Raw genomic sequence first — 17,899 nt, 5'->3', positions numbered from 1 at the left:
GAACAGGAGATCACACACTGGACGCGGAGCCGATCATTTGCAATTGGGCTGTGCCGACAGACCAGGACGAGCTCTGTCGGCTCAAAAGCAGCGCAGGACCTGCAAGAACAACAGAAAGATTAGCATCCAGCGGGGGCTTCATAGTGAGCCCAAGATCTCATCAAGAATCGGCTCCAGCAACAGGGCTGGGCGCATTGTTCCATTCTCCGACCACTCTCGGTGTAAACAAGTCCCTCCTGGTCTCTGCTTGAATTGCACTTTCCTGCGTTTGCTTTGGTGTAACTGGCTTCCCCTGCATGGGCGAATGTGTAGAAGATCCTTAGTAAGTCATTGAAGAAAACCGAGAAGAGGTCGGAGTGGCCTCTGTCGTTCATCAACAATCCAGTCAGGCAGTACTCCTCTGTAAAGTGCCGTTCGTTCACATCGATTGGCTTTTTTTTGCCTTCATTCGTACAAGTAGTAAAAGCAGACGCCCCTATTCTGCCGTGACTCGGTTGCGGCTACAACGCAAAGTACTGACCACTATACGATCACGGCGAGTTACCGAGACACACGTGGCAGCGCGGAAAGGGCTGTGCTCTCTTCGTGTGACATAATTCGGAAAAGTCCTGACGTTGCATTTCAACTGAGCCCCAGTATACATCGACCCTTCGACACTCTGAGTGACAACTCTCTTGCGTGTTTTCTCATATTTACGTAGTTTGCTTCCATGATGCCCGGAACAGCGGGGTTGTGTGCTCCCATATGGTCTAGCGGTTAGGATTCCTGGTTTTCACCCAGGCGGCCCGGGTTCGACTCCCGGTATGGGAACGTGTCCGTTTTGCCTCCTGCTTTCCAAAAGATCAGCACCGTGTACGAAAGAGCCGCATTAAAACCACTCGAACGTGCAAAACGTGCGAGAAGAGGGGGCGCTTGTTTCCAACCGTAACTTCTCGCGTGTGAGACGAGCTGATCATCGCTGTGGGAGGGTTACTCTGGTAGACAGGGCTGACCTTCGGCAATAGGATTTAGACTCTCCAAGATTATGTTTGCACTTTCTGGAGAAGCGATTTACTCCACTTCAGTAGCCCGATTTCGTCGATTGCGTGGAGAGGGCTGTAGAATGTGGCGCCGCCTTTCCTGCTCCATCCATGACAGGCGTGCTGGTCTCTGGAGAGAGAGCACAGTCCATCAGCGCACTCCAATAAAGGCACTGGAAGCAGCTGAATCGCATTGGCGAAGCTCAGCGCTGGGCCGCTGGGCACGTCTTACCACCGTTTCCGTAGTGTAGTGGTTATCACGTTCGCCTCACACGCAAAAGGTCCCCGGTTCGAAACCGGGCGGAAACAGCCTTCTTTTGTCGCCACGCACAAAAGGGGATTGGGGATTCGCCTAGCGCTGTGATCGAACAGACCCACTCACCTCTTAGTGTGGCGGGATCTGCACAGTGCATGTCGCAGCGCATCCTGCCTTCACTTCAATGCGCGTCCTGATGTACCCCGGTCTCCCGCGTGACAAGTGGGGACAGGTGACAGGTCCTATACTAACGAGGAAGACATCGCTCTCTCCGACCCCCGGCATCGTGTCCCGACCCACCGTGCTGGAAGCCGACGCGTGCTGTGATTCCTTTACGGAGCAGAAATGACAACCGAGGAGCCGAGAGATCATTTCAGCATTTCGCGTCTGAACGGAAAACACAGACGACCAACTCGGAATGACTTGCCTTTGACGCTTATCAAAGCGTTCTTTGTGCATCGAACAGACCCACTCACCTCTTAGTGTGGCGGGATCTGCACAGTGCATGTCGCAGCGCTTCCTGTTTTCACTTCAATGCGCGTCGTGATGTCGAGTCGTGTGCCGTGCGGAGGCTCTGAAAGCGAGAGCAATGAAAAGGTGCACGGCGCTGTGGAAAGAAACACAGAGAAGTGAAAGCAAAAGGAGGTAGAAAGCTCCTGACAGCCGCTTCCTCTTCCCCCCCTTGCATTTTTCCCGTCTTGTTGTGCTAGCTGACAACGGCATGAAGAGGAAAACGGAGAAACCGTTTTTTATTTGAACAACAAAAATAAATATTATACAAAAAAGAGCACATGTGACGTATCAATAACATCGTCAGGGGCACGTGCTATAATCCAACTACACTTTCTGAAAATTCTACTGTCCAGACAAATGTACATGCTGATCTGCACTGAGCTGCTCATTTGAAATCCAGAAGGCAACACAGACGCGCTCCTATACCAAGAGCCAAACCTGGACCGCCTGGGTAAAAAAACAGGAAACCTAAGCACTTATCCATAGTGACAGCTTTTGAAAAGGAGCTCTAATATTCACAAATACGAAGACAAGGTTTAAAATACTCCATAGGTTTAAAATTCAGGAATATGAATGGTCAATTGTTTACAATTGGAGCTTTTATGTTTCGTATGATTTAGTGACTTTTTTTACAACATGTAGAAAAAAACAGCACACCTAAATGACAAAGCCTTAGAACTACAGAGAAAAACAAATTGCGTTTAAAGTAAGTTTAAAGGCTCGAGATAACAGTGCAATATAAACGCAAATGTTTGTCGTCTTTGTGGCGCTTACTTTTTGTTGCTTTATCGAATTTCATGCAGTTTATTTCTGACATAAGACATAACAAGCTTGTGTATTTATGAAAAAAAAAGCAGGGCAACAATTTACATTAAATGCACATATAGTAAATGTATTTTCTCATATAATGGTGTGTTTTTTTGTCTAAAAATCGTTCATGAATGGTTTAACAGACACTTTGCATGATTAAAAAAATATATTTATGAATCTTAATGTTTTATACAATAACGTTTTAATGTGAACATCGGCCCTGTTTATCAATATCACCAGTACAGTTCTGGATTTTATTCTGCCTTCCTACGCACATATGAATTTCCTTTCACTCAACAGCTCGCATGTGTGGTACTGTAGCTTATTAGCGCCAGGGAGAAAAAGAACGTCGTTGGCTTTTAAATGATGAACCATTTGCGTTTATACAAAATGACAAAACGTTGTCGCTGACATTTGGACATACTCTGTTTAAACACCTGTTGTTTTCTCTAATATTGGCTCCTGTGCTTCGGACCATTTGTGAGAGGAGAAGACACTGAAAAAGTCGTGAGAAAGTGGATTTTACACCTGTGCCAGTGCTGTAGTGGTATCATACAGACGCCCATACAAATCCATCACAAGCTGGAAGCTCTGGAAGGCAACATAAAAGATTGCTCTGTCCGTTGGTGGAAGAGGTATGCTCGTTTTTTTCAATGTAAAATGTAATGTACAAAGATCAAATTTGATTCAAAATCCACGAGAGGAAGGGAAGATATCACTTAAAAAAATAAGACTGAATATTTGGATCCGGGACCTCATACTTATCAAATTATTAAAATAATACTTATTAAAATATCAGATTGTGTTTCTGCAACATTTCGTGCACAGGACGCCGTATTTAACAATAAAAAAACAGTCACAACGAGGGCTTTACACGCAGTCCGGGGTATTTTCCCCTTTTATATTTTTGCCACTTTATATCGAACCTTTTACACTCCCAAAAGTGCAGAGTAGCTTGTAAATAAAAATGTACAATTCACCGCTGGTATAAACAGATGTGGGCCTTGTTTGCCTTTGTAAGCATTTGTTTAAAAAATAAGTTCACAATACGTTAAAAACACAAAAAAACACAAATTTAATCATATAACGATACAAACTCAATACCAAATCATTATGCCAATTAAATACCTATCCTTTGAAAACAGAGAACACCTTTATATCTACAAAAAAAACGTGACATTTGTGTATACTTTTGAATTACAATGCAGGCAGAGTAGTCCTCTGAATTCAAAGATCAGATTTTGGCCAAAACAAGACAATCAGACGGGAGTTGAATTCGGAACAAGAGCCTCTGCTTCGTGGTTTATTGAGCTTTTGATCAACGTCTGAGTTAAAAAAAATGGCTATTTCAACTCTTTGATTGAAGTACACAAGAAACACATTCCTCCAAGCCAGAGTCAAACCAGCAACCTAAGGATTCTTCATTATTGCCACTACAGTCCTCTGCTCTATCAACTGAGCTATCTGTTTCTGGCACATACTGCCAAATGTTGTGCAATGTTTTGGGTGATTTAAATCACAGTTCGACATCAAGTTTTCAACTCGTTTCCTTAGTCTTGTTTACCTTGAATTTAAGCCACGAATCAGGTTTCTACAGTATGAGCTTCTGGAGATATTACAAAATGTTTGATGGGGCATCAATCATTCCAGGCGGATATTGACACCTTTTTTTCTCGAGGGATCATATTAAACATTTCATTAGGATCGAGAGGAGGATCGCCATGAGACACAAAACAGTTTCTTTCTGTCTTTCTTAGAAAGTAGCATTTGTGCTACATTAATAATATTTTCGTGGAAATATAGAAGTTGTAATTTTTAAAACTTATATTTGAATCAAAATGTGGTTTTGAGTTAAATATTAGCGTGTTCATGGAATTAGTTTGTGTTTGTCATTACTATATATATATAGCCATGTTACCAGAATTTGTAGCTGAAGTTTAATACTTGTGTTTTTTATGATGATTAGCTATTTGTTTATTACAATATTGTATAAAATGCATAATTTGAACTATATATTTTTCAGGGGTGAATAATTGTATATTCTCAGAATAAATTTCTAGACCAAATCATTGGCTTGATTTACTAGTTTCTACACCTATGAGACCTATCTTTGATGTATAATAGACCTTTAACTATATAGGTATAATAGTCCTCTAAATGTTTCCGTATAATAAAACTCCAACCATTTATGTATAATGGACATACTGTTTAATCAGAGATGTGTAATTGACGTATAATGATATATGTATATTAAAATTTCATTCTAGACCAATTACGGACCACATTTATACATCTAAGGTATGTGTTTAATCAATGTACTGTACATCAGGAAAATAAAGCATATGCTCAGTAGAGGGGTTGTCATATTTTGTCTGTTAATCAAACATAAACAACAATTATGGACAACCATTTTTTGCCAAGGTTGTGAATATTATAATGCCTTTAAAGTCACGTTTAAACTTTCTGTAAAATTTAAAAAAAACACAGAAATACAAGCGGGCACTGATTTGTGTTCACGATACTCAAATGTAACAAATCCTGCTCTGGAAATTGTCTCTTCTCCCCTTGTGAGCCACAATCCCACCAAAAGGTCTCTGTGTGTCTCTGTTTGGGAGATGTCAAGATGCTGAGCCTGTGCTGTGCTTCAGTGGCAGGTGTAGAAGACACGCTGTTGTACACGGAATGCAAATTGAGCTCCTTGGACATGAAAACTGACAGATGGTTAAACCTTCTCTCAATAAACAGGAGATCCTGTGTCCGAAGTCCTGAGGTGTCTTTCTTCCTGTCTTGTCATACAGAATGTATCATTAAGGACGACCACATATGGCTTGATTTTGTTAAATGCAAGTATTTATTTCCTTTCTTGGAACCACTTGTTTTTCGAGAATTTCTAACAATTTGTGAAATATGAAATAGAAATCTTGCTTATAAGTGCAGAAGAAATACTGCCAGTTGGCAAGAGAACGACACCATTTTTTTTTCTTTAACCAAAAACCTGCATAGGGAGATAAAAATCCAATTGAAAAAATCCACTTGAGAAGTTTTCGTTGGGGAAGATGGTTGTGGAAGGGCAAAAAAATCCATCTGTTCCGTTACGAACGGCGAAGGTCGCAGGTGATTCACTCCTCTTGACTAGGTGGCGCTAGGAAGTGCAGAGTTTATATCCGGCTGAAGAAACTCCTCTTTCTCAGCTCCGCTTCTCTATTGTTTTGAAGTTGCGGCCGCGCTAACGAATGACGTCATTATACTACGCGACCCTGCATGTACTTCAACCACGTGTGGGTGACTGAATAATTTTCTTTAGATAACGAAAGTTGATGTTTTTCTTTAAAATAACTTCAGGTTCTGAATACGTAACGTCTTGTCGACTGTGTTTATGCTTGAACAGAGCACAGCCCTGACAACAGGATCTGTGAAGAATAAAAAATAAGTTGTTCTGTTTAAACTTCGGAAGTCAGTCTTTGTTTCTGACCGATTCTGAAGAAGGATGGCGGAGTGCTTGTTAAATCTGCAAACCCAGCTTGACTCTTTCATGCACGTTTTGCTCAAATCGATCGTGTATGAAGTGTCAGAAGTTTTTGGAAACAGGATGTCTGACTCCGAGAACGAGTTTCAAGACAAACTCCGCAATATCTCCCAGATCCTGGTGAGACGGGCCGTGTTTAAAATCACACAGTGTGTGGAGGACAGTGTCGGGAGTGAAATGGCGCAACTGAAGAAGGAAAACGAGAGCTTGAAGTGGAGATTGAAGCTGTGGGAGAAGGAGTCGGGAGCAGAAGGATATCAGGGACCGACAGATCATGTTGGATACACGCTTCCCTGTGAAGTGACTGCAGGAATAAAAGAAGAAATGGACACGAAACTAGAGCTTTCAGGTCAGTGTGGTGACTTGTATGTAGTCGGGATCTGTGCGAGTTTAAAAACAGTGTCTTTAACTTCCTCACTGGTGAGAGTATAGTGGAGAGATGCAGAGTGAAGTGGGAAAGACTTGTGTGTTGTAGCAACGGGATTTTTTACTGGAAACTAAACTGTTTTGTCTGGTTACGGTAATAAACACCTCGTTCAGATTCAGCAATTGTTTCACTGAATCAGTGAATAAATACAACGTCATTAGGAAAGAAAACGTATAGATATTGATTTTACGTCGTATTGGCTTTTTATATATTTACTGATGAATGTGTATATAACAATAATTTTAATCGGTTTAAGTATTTCAGTCCTCCGGTCCTCCTCTTCTCAATGCAGTCTTAATCTTAATGTACTGTAGTGTCCAGTCGGTCAGTGAGTCTGCATTAACCCCTCTCTCTCAGTGCTGTGTTATTGTACTACAGTGTCCAGTCATTGTGTCTGTATTAACCCCTCTTTCTCTCAGTGCAATGTTAGTGTACTTTAGTGTCCAGTCAGTGTGTCTCTATTAACCTCTCAGTGTCAGTGCAGTGTTAAATGTAGTGTGCAGCGTTATGTGTATAGTGAAAACCGGTTCAGGGACGCCAAATATGTAACGTTGCCATAGCCAAAATGTAATGTAGTGGCTCTCTGAAGGCACCAGTTCTGTAGGGTTTGGGCATTTACTGAGACAATTATTAATTGTAGCAGTAAATCACAAAGTTGATTCTTTTGATGGCTTTAGAGTCCAACCATGCGACATAACTCAAACAACGCGCACACACAGGTACTAATACACGAGGATACATTTATTAATACATAGAATATGTATGTAAACCTAACAGATCTTATCGAGAGGGTTATCAGAATACAAAAGGTATATATTCAATCAGTTACAAAGTGTTACACATATCAAGAGGACATACGTTCAGTATATCATTCATTAAGACCGTTTCGTAAAGTGAACTTGGTTACAACTTCTACATTAGATACTCAAAACAAGTACATAACTCTTAGGAATTAAATTGATATCAACTGGTTTGGATAACAATTGAATTCTCGAGCTGTAATGCATTGAAGTTGAATACTCATCCAATCTCTGGGGATTCAGATCTCCTGCGGGCACAAAGAAACAGTTGCAGGCTGTTGCTGTCCAATCCGCGCTCTCTGGCTCGGTGCCAGGCTGTGCTGTGCGGCTTGCGACGGTGTGCTGCTGATGCTCACTGGCCTGCTAGTTAAGTTTGTGCACAGGAGAAAAGATGACTGTGAGTCCCAGCAAGTCAGGAAGAGGACCGGTTCGTTCCTGATGAAGAGCTAGTTCTGAATAGTGATTCAGCTTTCCACAGTTCCGACCTGTTCAGGAGGCCTGCTGCTGGTTACTCTCTGGCAACCTCCACTCTAGACTCTTAGAACAAAGGAAAGTTCTGGCACTCGGACACACTGGCCGTTCCTTGGTTGTCCGGGCTGAGTCTCAGGATGGTCAGGAGGCGCGCTGCGAGGATGTCCTGCCCTTGGGAGCCTTCTGCTCCTGGGCCGTCCTGCCCTTGAATTCTCCTTTGAATTCCCTTTAGAACAGTCCACAGAATCCTCTCCAGAATCTTACTGAATCTATCTTTCTGAATCTGAATCTGAATCTCACAGGCTCTCTGTGTTGCCTGTTTTTTTACCTGGAGTAACTTCAGCTCATTGATTGGCTGAAAGTTCCATGGGCATCAGAGTCCCACGTGGGTTACTCGGCCCTACCAGTCCCTGATTGGTTGATCAAGGTGAGATATGAGTCACTTAGTCCTGACACTTAGGAATGCAATCCAGATGTCCAACTCGCACTCCCTAGACAGATAGGCACCAATGGATGACCATTGATCATGATAGCCAGGCTTAGCTAAGTGCATCCCCCTTTGGGAGCTGTCCTTATCAAAAGAAAACATCTTGCATGAATGGTTTCTCTGTGGCTGCACCACAGAGATGAACAGAGAAATGGGGCCTCATTTGGGAAGCTCAGAAACACTTAATTCTGCATTATTATTAAGCCTCGCCGCTACATGTGTAATGTTGTTGTGATATTATTCCAGTAGACTCGCATTTTATACAGCAGTTTCGGTCCTGACAAAGCCTGTATATCCAAAATTGCATATAATCAGAACACCATCCTTAAATGGAGTGGAGGGGCGGAGCAGTGGCTCTGTGGCTAAGGATCTGCGCCTGTGGCTGGAAGGTCGCAGGTTCAAATCCTGCGGCTGGCAGAGGAATCCTACTCCATTGGGCCCCTGAGTAAGGCCCTTAACCCTAACTGCTCCAGAGGTGCTATACAATGGCTGACCCTGCGTTCTGACCCCAAGCCTCTCTCCCTATCTGCTTGTCTCATGGAGAACAAGCTAGTGTATGTGAAAAGATAAATTCCTAATGCAAGAAATTGTATAGGGCTAATAAAGTAATCTTATCTTATCTTAAACAACTCATCTGTCACTGTACTAGCATGTCCATGTATATAGTGTAAATTACAATAAAAACAGTGATACAATTTAACTTTTCTAGTCTTGCTTTTTTTCCCTCTTTGTACTTATATTGATGTTCATGCTGCATGATAACTAGTGACTAGTTCCCAAAGAGCAGCTCAGCTGCGTGCTGTTAAGACTTGAATTTTTGGGGATTCCCACATCTTTATTTATAGTATTTGATTTTTTTTTCACAGCTGACTGGCTATACATGAATTTGTGTAAAAATACGTAACGTTAAATATGAGTCTGCTGTATTTTAAATCCTTTTTCAAGTTATGTGTTCAGAGATGAAGTGTGTTTGTATCTGTGATGTATATCAAGTTCTGAAAATGAGTTTTGAAAAGTTAATTTACTTACTACTGTTGTGTCATACAAATGACAAAGTTCAGGTGTCAGTGAAGCAGAAGTCTCTTTATTTCATATGCATATGGAAGTCTGGCTTCCAACCACCGGACTTAAGTAGCTAAAGATGTTCTTTTATACCTTTAAACAAACAAGTTACTATGACGCATTCTAAACAAATGATAAGACAGCAACACATGCCGATTAATTATATCTAAGTTGCAGACTAGACAACAGTTAGTTCTTTTCACGTTCTGGGCGTACAGCCAGCTTACCAAATACATGCCCTTTACCTTACTGACCAAGAACAGGCAGCATCTTTAAATATTTGGGCACAAAGCTAACTTCAAGACACTAGACTGCATAGTTTGCAAAATACAAAAAAATACAAAAACAAAAAAATGATATTATCATCTCACTTCCCAGGTCTCTCCCTTATCTCTTCACTGCTAAATAACGTCTTTGCTATCTGAAATTTAAATTTTAAGCTAGTACTTTTTGTGTGGATATTACTTCCTTCTGAGCACTACTCGAAGCTCGTGTTAAAACTCAGGGCTCAATACTTGACCCTTTACTTTTCAGCATTTACATGTGTCCACTTGGTCAGCTTTTAAGGTCACATGGCCTCAACTGTCATTTCTATGCTGATGATTTTCACCTAGACGTCCATACCAAACCTGACACTGATGTGGCTTTCTCTATTTTATCGAATTGCATCTCCGACATAAAAAACCTATGTGACTCAGAATTTCCTTCATCTTAACTGTGACAAGACTAGAGTCATGCTTATTGGCACCACCCACAAACTTTGTAAAACCAATGCTCTAGACCTATCCGTAGATAGTTCTGTACTTGAGCTTCAGTCTAAATTGAAAACCCGAAGATATTTAACTCAGACCTGACATTGGACCCATATGTGCAGCATATTGTCAAAGCATCTTCCTTTCACATACTATACAGCCACCTTTGAAGGTTTTATGTACAGATGCAGCCATTCAAAACGCGTGAGGTACACCATGGTACAACATGGTGGGCGTGTCGCATCAAAACACGGTATGATGCAGTGTAACGTGTCATATGACGTCATATCGGAAAGTATCCGGAATCACCTTGTAAAACTGCCAGGAGGAGCTATTAAAGGTTAACTCTCATGTACAGCATTTGAGCTTTTAAATTTAAACTGTGTATTACAGCATGTTAATCATCAGTCATTAAAAAGTTAGTATATTTTTTGAATGCAAGATTGTTCAGTTGGGCAAAAGTACACAACACAACCTTTATCATAAATATTTTAATTATGCAGAAATATTTTATGCATCAAAGCCTTTACCGAAGATATCACTAATAGTATTAATGAATGACCTTGGATAAGCTGTAAACTCAAAGTATTACGCTGGTCCACATTATTTGTAACCATCATTTTAAATGAAAATACTTTTAATTTTTCATCGACAAAAAGTAACACCACAGCATTTCGTTGATCTAACTAACAAGAATGGGACATTAGCTAGACAATATGATAAAGGAATAAATGACTTTTTTGGTTTATTTCTTTAGCACATTTATTTGAACATTTCCATCGATTGTACAAGCACTGAAAAACTGCCAAATCCCTAGTTCGTCGGGCATTTTCTTTTACTATAACAGACATAAAAACTCCCTTGCTTTTAACAGAGCGTTTCATAATTTCTAACAACGAAAATGATTTAAACTGCGACACTTTTATATCAAGAGCTCAAAATATCACAAGGATCCTCAAGATTTCAACAAAGACAACAGAAAAAGATATGTGTATCAGATACTGTACATGAGAATCCAAGCTTTTTTTATCTACGCTAAGAAGTAGTCTTTAAAATTTCTTCATCACACAGTGAAGTCAAAATTCCGGGATGTGCGTATATTAGAAAATATAGGACTTCTTCGAATGTGTGTCAGGCAATCAGACTTTGGGACCAGAATTATCAGTTTTATTAAATGTCTTTTTGATACAATCAGACAAATGCAACATAAATTGTTATCTTTGTCTTTTAAGTATCTTAATAAACTATCAGCATAGCTTTCTCCCCGTTTAGATTTATTTTTCTTGGGATTTTGGGATCAAACGTGGGAAGATTAGATTGTAATCATTTTTATTTTTTAAATACATTTTAGGAAAGTGTAATCTATACTAAAAAGCTGTATTTATTTTAATGATTCCCTCTCGCACTCCAAAACATACTGGTAGGTTAATTGGCTTATGGGAAAACTGGCCCTGGTTATGTGTGTTTGTGTCTGTCTGTCCTGTGATGGACTTGCGCTATGTCCAGGGTGTATTCTGCCTTGTGTCCGTTGCTTACTGGGATAGGCTCCAAATCCTCTGTACTGGATAAAGAGATTAGAAAATGGATGGAAGTAAAGGCACTGTGTGGATGGAACTATACACAGTGTTAGAAACCCACTGTGAGATGGCAGCATCTCACTGAGGCTAAATTATTTTATAGGGCTGGCTTAAGGAAACAGCCTTTCCACCTCTCTTGCACATCAATAGCCATACCTAGTTAGTTATTTCAACAAATCTTAAGATGCTGGCTCTGTGGATCCGCATCAGCTATGTTTGTCCATTCCTTCAATTCATGTGCATCCAACACACAGTTCAATGCTAGCAACTACACAAAATCTAAAATACAATCCTCATTTCAGTATCTATGTAAACATACAGTCTGTTAACTTCATCATCTTCATCAAAAGTATGCCTAACCCCATCAGGTTGTGTTCTTGTTATCAGTGTATTCCTCAACTTTCCTCAAATTATCTTTTTCCTACCAACATCTCTAGTCTTATATCCTGCAATAACTCAGCCAACACTTAACCCCTCAAAAGCTGCATGTGTTAATTTCTTTAAATCACAAATATCATATGTAAATACTCGCCATGTAATACTCTGCATGGTGGAATAATAGTTTATTTTAAAGGGAACTAGAGAAACTAGGAACTAGAGAAATCAAGAAAGCCATTTCTTTCTAGAATTAATAAATGCACATCCTGTTCACTGGGGAAGTTAAATCCACACTTTAATATGCATCTTTAATATGTTCAGAATTTGACAGCGAGAATCCTGATCGGGATGCATTACGCCTGTCCTTGCACTGGCTTCCTATCAGGTTTCGAGTCAACTTCAAAATCCTCATCCTCATTCAGTACCTATCTGGCTTATTATCTGTCTACTCCCCACCTTTGTCCGTCTGACTCTGGTCTTCTAGCTGTCCTCAAGAACATCTACATTCTGTGGGTGACAGGACCTTCTCTAGCTGCACCCCAGAGCTCTGGATTTGTATCCCCAGTGATATCAGTCACCCTGAGTGCATTTAAATCTAACCTCAAAACCTTTTTCAGAAGAATTAGTGTCTGTATCTGCTTCATTTTCTAATTGTGGTAGCACTTCTAACTGCTTGTCTTTCTTTTATGTATTTACTTTGTAATCTGTGGTCCTTATAACTGTTTTTACATCTACTGTATTGCTTTATTGCTTTGTCATTCTTCTCATTCGCTCTTTGCTAAATGACTTTTCATACTAATCTGATCAATCTAACTGCTTATTTTCTGTGCTTTCTCTATCCTGTTAGATTTACAATTATTCTGAAATTTTTCTTCTTGAAATGACTCATTTTTAAATACCTTTTTTCACTGTTAATATCTTGCAGCAACTATGCGACAAAATATACACTTAGCTCAACCTGACAGTTCATCGTGCTACCAACATTGAATAAAAAAATCTTTAGATTTCTATATTTGTCTTTATCTAGTGGTTTCATTAGTGACACAGGCTAAACTTTCTTGGAAAAATGTATTTTATGTGTTGCGAAAAACTGACTTGCTTTAACAAAATATATTTACAGATCCTTTCGCCTGGCAATCTACCTGAATGCCCAACTATCTGTGAAGCCCTCCATGAAACCATGTTTGCTATTAATTCATTTGGATCTCACTGACAGAATTGCTGTTTTTTATGCGTGCTAAGTTTCTGATTCCTCACTCTGTTTCATGTGTAGAGATGGATAAGACTTTATTGATCCCAAAGGGAAATGGACGTACATGTTCATGAACATGTTTGCATGTTCTTTTGTAATATACACTTTTTGTGATTTTTTTGTATATCTAAGCAAGTGTTCCTGCATCCCTCTTCTGCACTATGTATAGTCATGGCTTTTTTCTGTTTGCTTATTTCAAAGTAACACCTGCTCCATTTCTAAAACTTTTTGCTCTTGTGCATTTTTGTATTTTTTACACCTCTAGCACTTTAACGTCCTGAATTTATATTTGCCTTAATTTGTAGGACGAATTTTAGTTTTAGCCTTAAAAAGCTTCAGTTTTCACTATCTTTTGTTTCTTGTCCTTCAACTGTTATTATTGATCATCGAAATATTGTACTTGACATGACTTGATTCACCCTTTCCTGAACATCTGTGAGTGGCAGAGATAGTGCTGTCTCTGGTGCGATCTTTTGCAGCTGACATTTCACTGTTTTAAACGAATAAGAAATTAGATTGCTCATAAATCACTTATTCTAAATAAACACAGCGTAATTGCTCTCTGAAAATGTTTTCTTGTTCGTTTTGGAGACCTTGATCGAAACTGATTTTAGATGTCAGAAAGAATTTATTTTCTCTGTGTATTTCTGTGTGCGTATTTCCTACATTGCTTTGTCGAGATTTTAACTTTATATTTAGGCTCAGATTTCAACTATAAATCTCACACTAATTACTAGCGGTAAATACTGATGTTTTGCTCCCTCTTACCACAAAAATCTATATGTATTGTATCTGGGATGACCTAATTTTTGTACGTGTACCTACTGTGATTCGGAAACGGAACGGTTAAAGATGGCGACAAGTCAGGCACCCAGAGGGAGGGGGAGAGGGGGTGCGTCTTCCTGCCTCCATAACTAAAATGCCAAATAGGAGTGGCTTAAGCGATGTACACAGTCATGTAACTGACAGTTTGAGGTAGCCTATCGTATAGATTTCGCTTTGTTGCTGATAGATTAAGCTTTCGAAACTCAGCCCCAAATTCATGTGACTGATTTTTCACCCTGTTTCATTGGTTAAACGCAATGATCACATGCACCACCATGGTAACTTGGATGTGTAGTTTTTAATTCAGTTTGAATTATAACTGTACGTACTGTCTTCATATTTGGCAAGGGCTTTAAAGAGAGGGCGCGCCAAAAATATTCGATGCCGTCGTCCTGGAAGAATTTGACCTCAGAACGTTTGACTAGCCTACTGTATGTTCCTAAATTAATATCATTTATGACCTTCTATCTATATACCTTCTTCTGCTCCTCTTCTTTTTATGCTCAGCTACTAAAATTTCCCTTTAGCGGTAAAATTTCCTATAAATATTCAATACTAAGCGGATTAAAATGTGCACAGTAAAGAGATTAAATGATTAAATCTTTTCACTATCGACTAATGCACCATGAGTGCCCGTCGGTACCGTGCATTTTAAATGGCTGCATCTGTATAATAAAGTTTATTATTATTATTATTATTATAATAAAGGTCTTGTCTTCTTGTCCTGTGTTTTCAGGCTCAGAGGCCAGTGTTCTCCCTGATGCTGGGGAAAGGGCTCCTCTTGAACAGCAGCACAGTGAGGAGGAGGAGTGGAGCTCCCGTCTGATGCAGGAGACAGAGATCACTGCTACAGAAGGGAAAGAGACACTCAGTGAGCAGCACACAGAGAGCAGACAGAGTGTGGAGGATCTGGACTCTGTGCCCTTGATGAAGACGGAGCCTGAGAGTGGGACACCTGGACTCTTAGTATGTGATGCTTTTACAGAGAAGATTAATAATCAGGACACGAACAATATGTCACAAGGTTGTAATGAACTTTACTGTGTCTCTGTACAAGAGCTCAAAGAAGAACTGAGTGAGTTTAATCTTACAGATAAGGACATGGAGCCCCAGTTGATTAACCCCGCAGAGCTGAAGAAGGAGCCCCAGGTGATTCAGACTGCTGAGCTGCACACTGAAGGACACGATGGAGAAAACAAATCTCAGTTTCAGAACAGAGAGCAAAATCATTCCATGAAGGATTTGCAGAATAAGAAACCCCAGCATGATCAGACAATGAGGAAGAATCACTCAAAGCCTTGCTCAGATGGAGTGGACAAACTGCCATTACAACACAGGGATGAGCAGCCTTTTTGTCAGTCTAGAATTTCAAAAAACCTTCGCTCAGGAGAGAAATCTTTCACTTGCCGTCAGTGTGGGAAGAGTTTTAGTCAGTCACACAACTTAAAAAGACACCAGGGTATTCACACAGGAGAGAGACCATTCAGCTGCAATCAGTGTGAGAAGAGTTTTAGAGACTCAAGTGCCTTAATAGTCCACCAGCGCATTCACACAGGAGAGAGACCATTCAGCTGCAGTCAGTGTGGGAAGAGTTTTAGTCAGTCAAGAACCTTAATAGTCCACCAGGGCATTCACACAGGAGATAAATTATTCAGCTGCTGTCAGTGTGGGAAGCGTTTTAGTCAGTCACACTACTTAAAAAGACACCAGCGTATTCACACAGGAGAGAGACCATTCAGTTGCAGTCAGTGTGGGAAGAGTTTTAGAGTCTCAAGTGCCTTATTAGCCCACAATCGCACTCACACTGGAGAGAGACTGTTCAGCTGCAGTCAGTGTGGGAAGAGTTTTAGTAAATCAAGTAACTTAAGAGCCCACCAGCGCACTCACACAGGAGAGAAACCATTCAGCTGCAGTCAGTGTGGGAAGAGTTTTAGTCAATCACATGACTTAAAAAGGCACCAGCTTGTTCACACAGGAGAGAGACCGTTCAGCTGCAGTCAGTGTGGGAAATGTTTTAGTCTTTCAAGTAACTTAAGAGCCCATCAGCGCATTCACACAGGAGAGAGGCAATAGAAAACACTAGGGAGGAGATCACACACCTATCTACATCAGTGGAACTGCAGTGGAGAGGGTCAGCAGTTTCAAGATCCTGGGAGTTAACATCTCAGAGGACTTAACCTGGACCCACCACACTAAAACCATGGTCAAAACAGCACGGCAGCGCCTATTCTTTCTCCGTAGGCTAAAGAGGTTTGGCATGCCATCACATATCCAGGCCAACGTCTACAGGTGCACTATTGAGAGCATCCTGACTGGTTGCATCACTGCCTGGTATGGGAACTGCTCCGCCCGGGATCGCAAAGTACTGCAGAGGGTGGTGAAGTCAGCACAGCTCATCACCGGCTGTGAGCTACAAAACATCCAGGATATCTACTCAGCTAGATGTCTGAAGAAGGCCAGGTCCGTTCTCAAGGACCGCAGTCATCGCAGTCACAAACTATTTTCCCTCCTACCATCCGGTTAACGGTACCAAAGTATTCGGTCCAAGTCCAACAGACTACGGAACAGCTTCTACCTCCAGGCAATCAGACTGCTAAATAGCCAACCTCCAGCTCCTTTAGCAAATCACCTGTAATGGCTACATGGACACACAGTTTTCACTGTATTCAGCATAACTGCACTACTTGTATATATTGCATACACCATGGACACATAGCAGCTCTACTCATATTGAGTTTTATTAAATTTCTATTACATCTGTTATTATGTAACCTTATTTTCATAATCTCAATTTTGTGATTTTTGTGTTTTTGTGATTTCTGTGATTCTTGTGATTTTTGTGAGCTTGCAGAAAAGACATTTAATTGCCAGCAACTACTGCTGCATGCTCTGTTGTTGTGCATTTGATAAATAAACTTTGAAAATAAATTGTTGCAGTCAGCGTGGGAAGAGTTTTAGTGACTGAATCACCTTAAGACACCACCAGCGCATAAGATAAGATCACTTTCTCACATTAGGATTTTGTCTTCTCACAACACTCTCACTATGAGGCCCACAGATAGGAAGAGAAGCTAGGGGTCAGCATCTCTGGTGTAGTTGTGGTTAAGGGCCTTGCTCAGGGGCCCACCAGCATAGGATTTCTCTGCCAGCTGTGGGATTTGAACCAGCAACTTTCCACCCACAGATATACATCCTTAGCTACAGAGCCACTGCACCTAATCACACCAGAGAGGGACCTTCCAGCTGCAGTCAGTGTGGAAAGGGTTTTATCCAGTCAGGTGACTTAAAAATACACCGCTTTAGTCACCACTTTAGTTTTTGATTTAATCATAGTCTTAGTCAAGTCAACTGAAATGTCTATTAGTTGAAGTAGGTAACTGCGTCAGCATGTGACATCTGTTAAAGGTTCCTCAGCTGACACTTTGCGTTTTCTTCTCTTTTCAGCATGGAACAAACCTGTACTTGTTCCTAAAATGTCTATTAGTTACTTTGTAGTCACCCACTTTTGATTTAGTCTAGTCAACTAAATGTTGACTATAATTACTCTTATGGTTGATTAGAACAGAATTGGTTCTAGTCATGCAGTTTACTTTATGTGTATAATAACATGTATAAAGATTTACATGTTAGGATGAGCGATTATATGAGCGATTACATTAGGATGAGCGATCCCTCCTCAGCAAAGGGCTCAGTTTTGTACCAGTTCCAAGGAAGCTGGACATCCCCCAGACCAATGTCGACCTT

The 17,899-nt window shown here is 40.6% G+C and overlaps 1 protein-coding gene and 2 non-coding genes across 3 annotated transcripts; all 3 read left to right on the top strand.

Annotated features, from left to right (window-relative positions):
- Positions 1–738: 738 nt before the first annotated feature.
- On the top strand, positions 739–810 carry trnae-uuc (transfer RNA glutamic acid (anticodon UUC)). Its single transcript has one exon. It is a non-coding gene; the product is annotated as a tRNA-Glu (tRNA).
- Positions 811–1,255: 445 nt separating this feature from the next.
- On the top strand, positions 1,256–1,328 carry trnav-cac (transfer RNA valine (anticodon CAC)). The gene has a single exon. It is a non-coding gene; the product is annotated as a tRNA-Val (tRNA).
- Positions 1,329–5,865: 4,537 nt separating this feature from the next.
- On the top strand, positions 5,866–17,029 carry LOC138242342 (oocyte zinc finger protein XlCOF22-like). The gene is made up of 2 exons (XM_069197837.1): positions 5,866–6,473; positions 14,892–17,029. Exons 1-2 carry the CDS (start codon positions 6,086–6,088, stop codon positions 16,226–16,228), a joined length of 1,725 nt encoding a protein of 574 aa, XP_069053938.1. The 5' UTR covers positions 5,866–6,085; the 3' UTR covers positions 16,229–17,029.
- The last annotated feature ends 870 nt before the right edge of the window (positions 17,030–17,899 follow it).

The sequence above is a fragment of the Lepisosteus oculatus genome, chromosome 14 (assembly GCF_040954835.1).
Source record: "Lepisosteus oculatus isolate fLepOcu1 chromosome 14, fLepOcu1.hap2, whole genome shotgun sequence".
NCBI classification, from domain to species: domain Eukaryota; kingdom Metazoa; phylum Chordata; class Actinopteri; order Semionotiformes; family Lepisosteidae; genus Lepisosteus; species Lepisosteus oculatus.
This window is presented reverse-complemented; position numbering and strand designations above follow the sequence as displayed.

Bases quoted from the DNA above. Each gene is read 5' to 3' on its own strand.
- LOC138242342 (XM_069197837.1), top strand. From the start codon at position 6,086: ATGGCGGAGTGCTTGTTAAATCTGCAAACCCAGCTTGACTCTTTCATG. The intron at 6,474-14,891 runs GTCAGTGTGGTG...CTGTGTTTTCAG, and splicing joins CACGAAACTAGAGCTTTCAG to GCTCAGAGGCCAGTGTTCTC.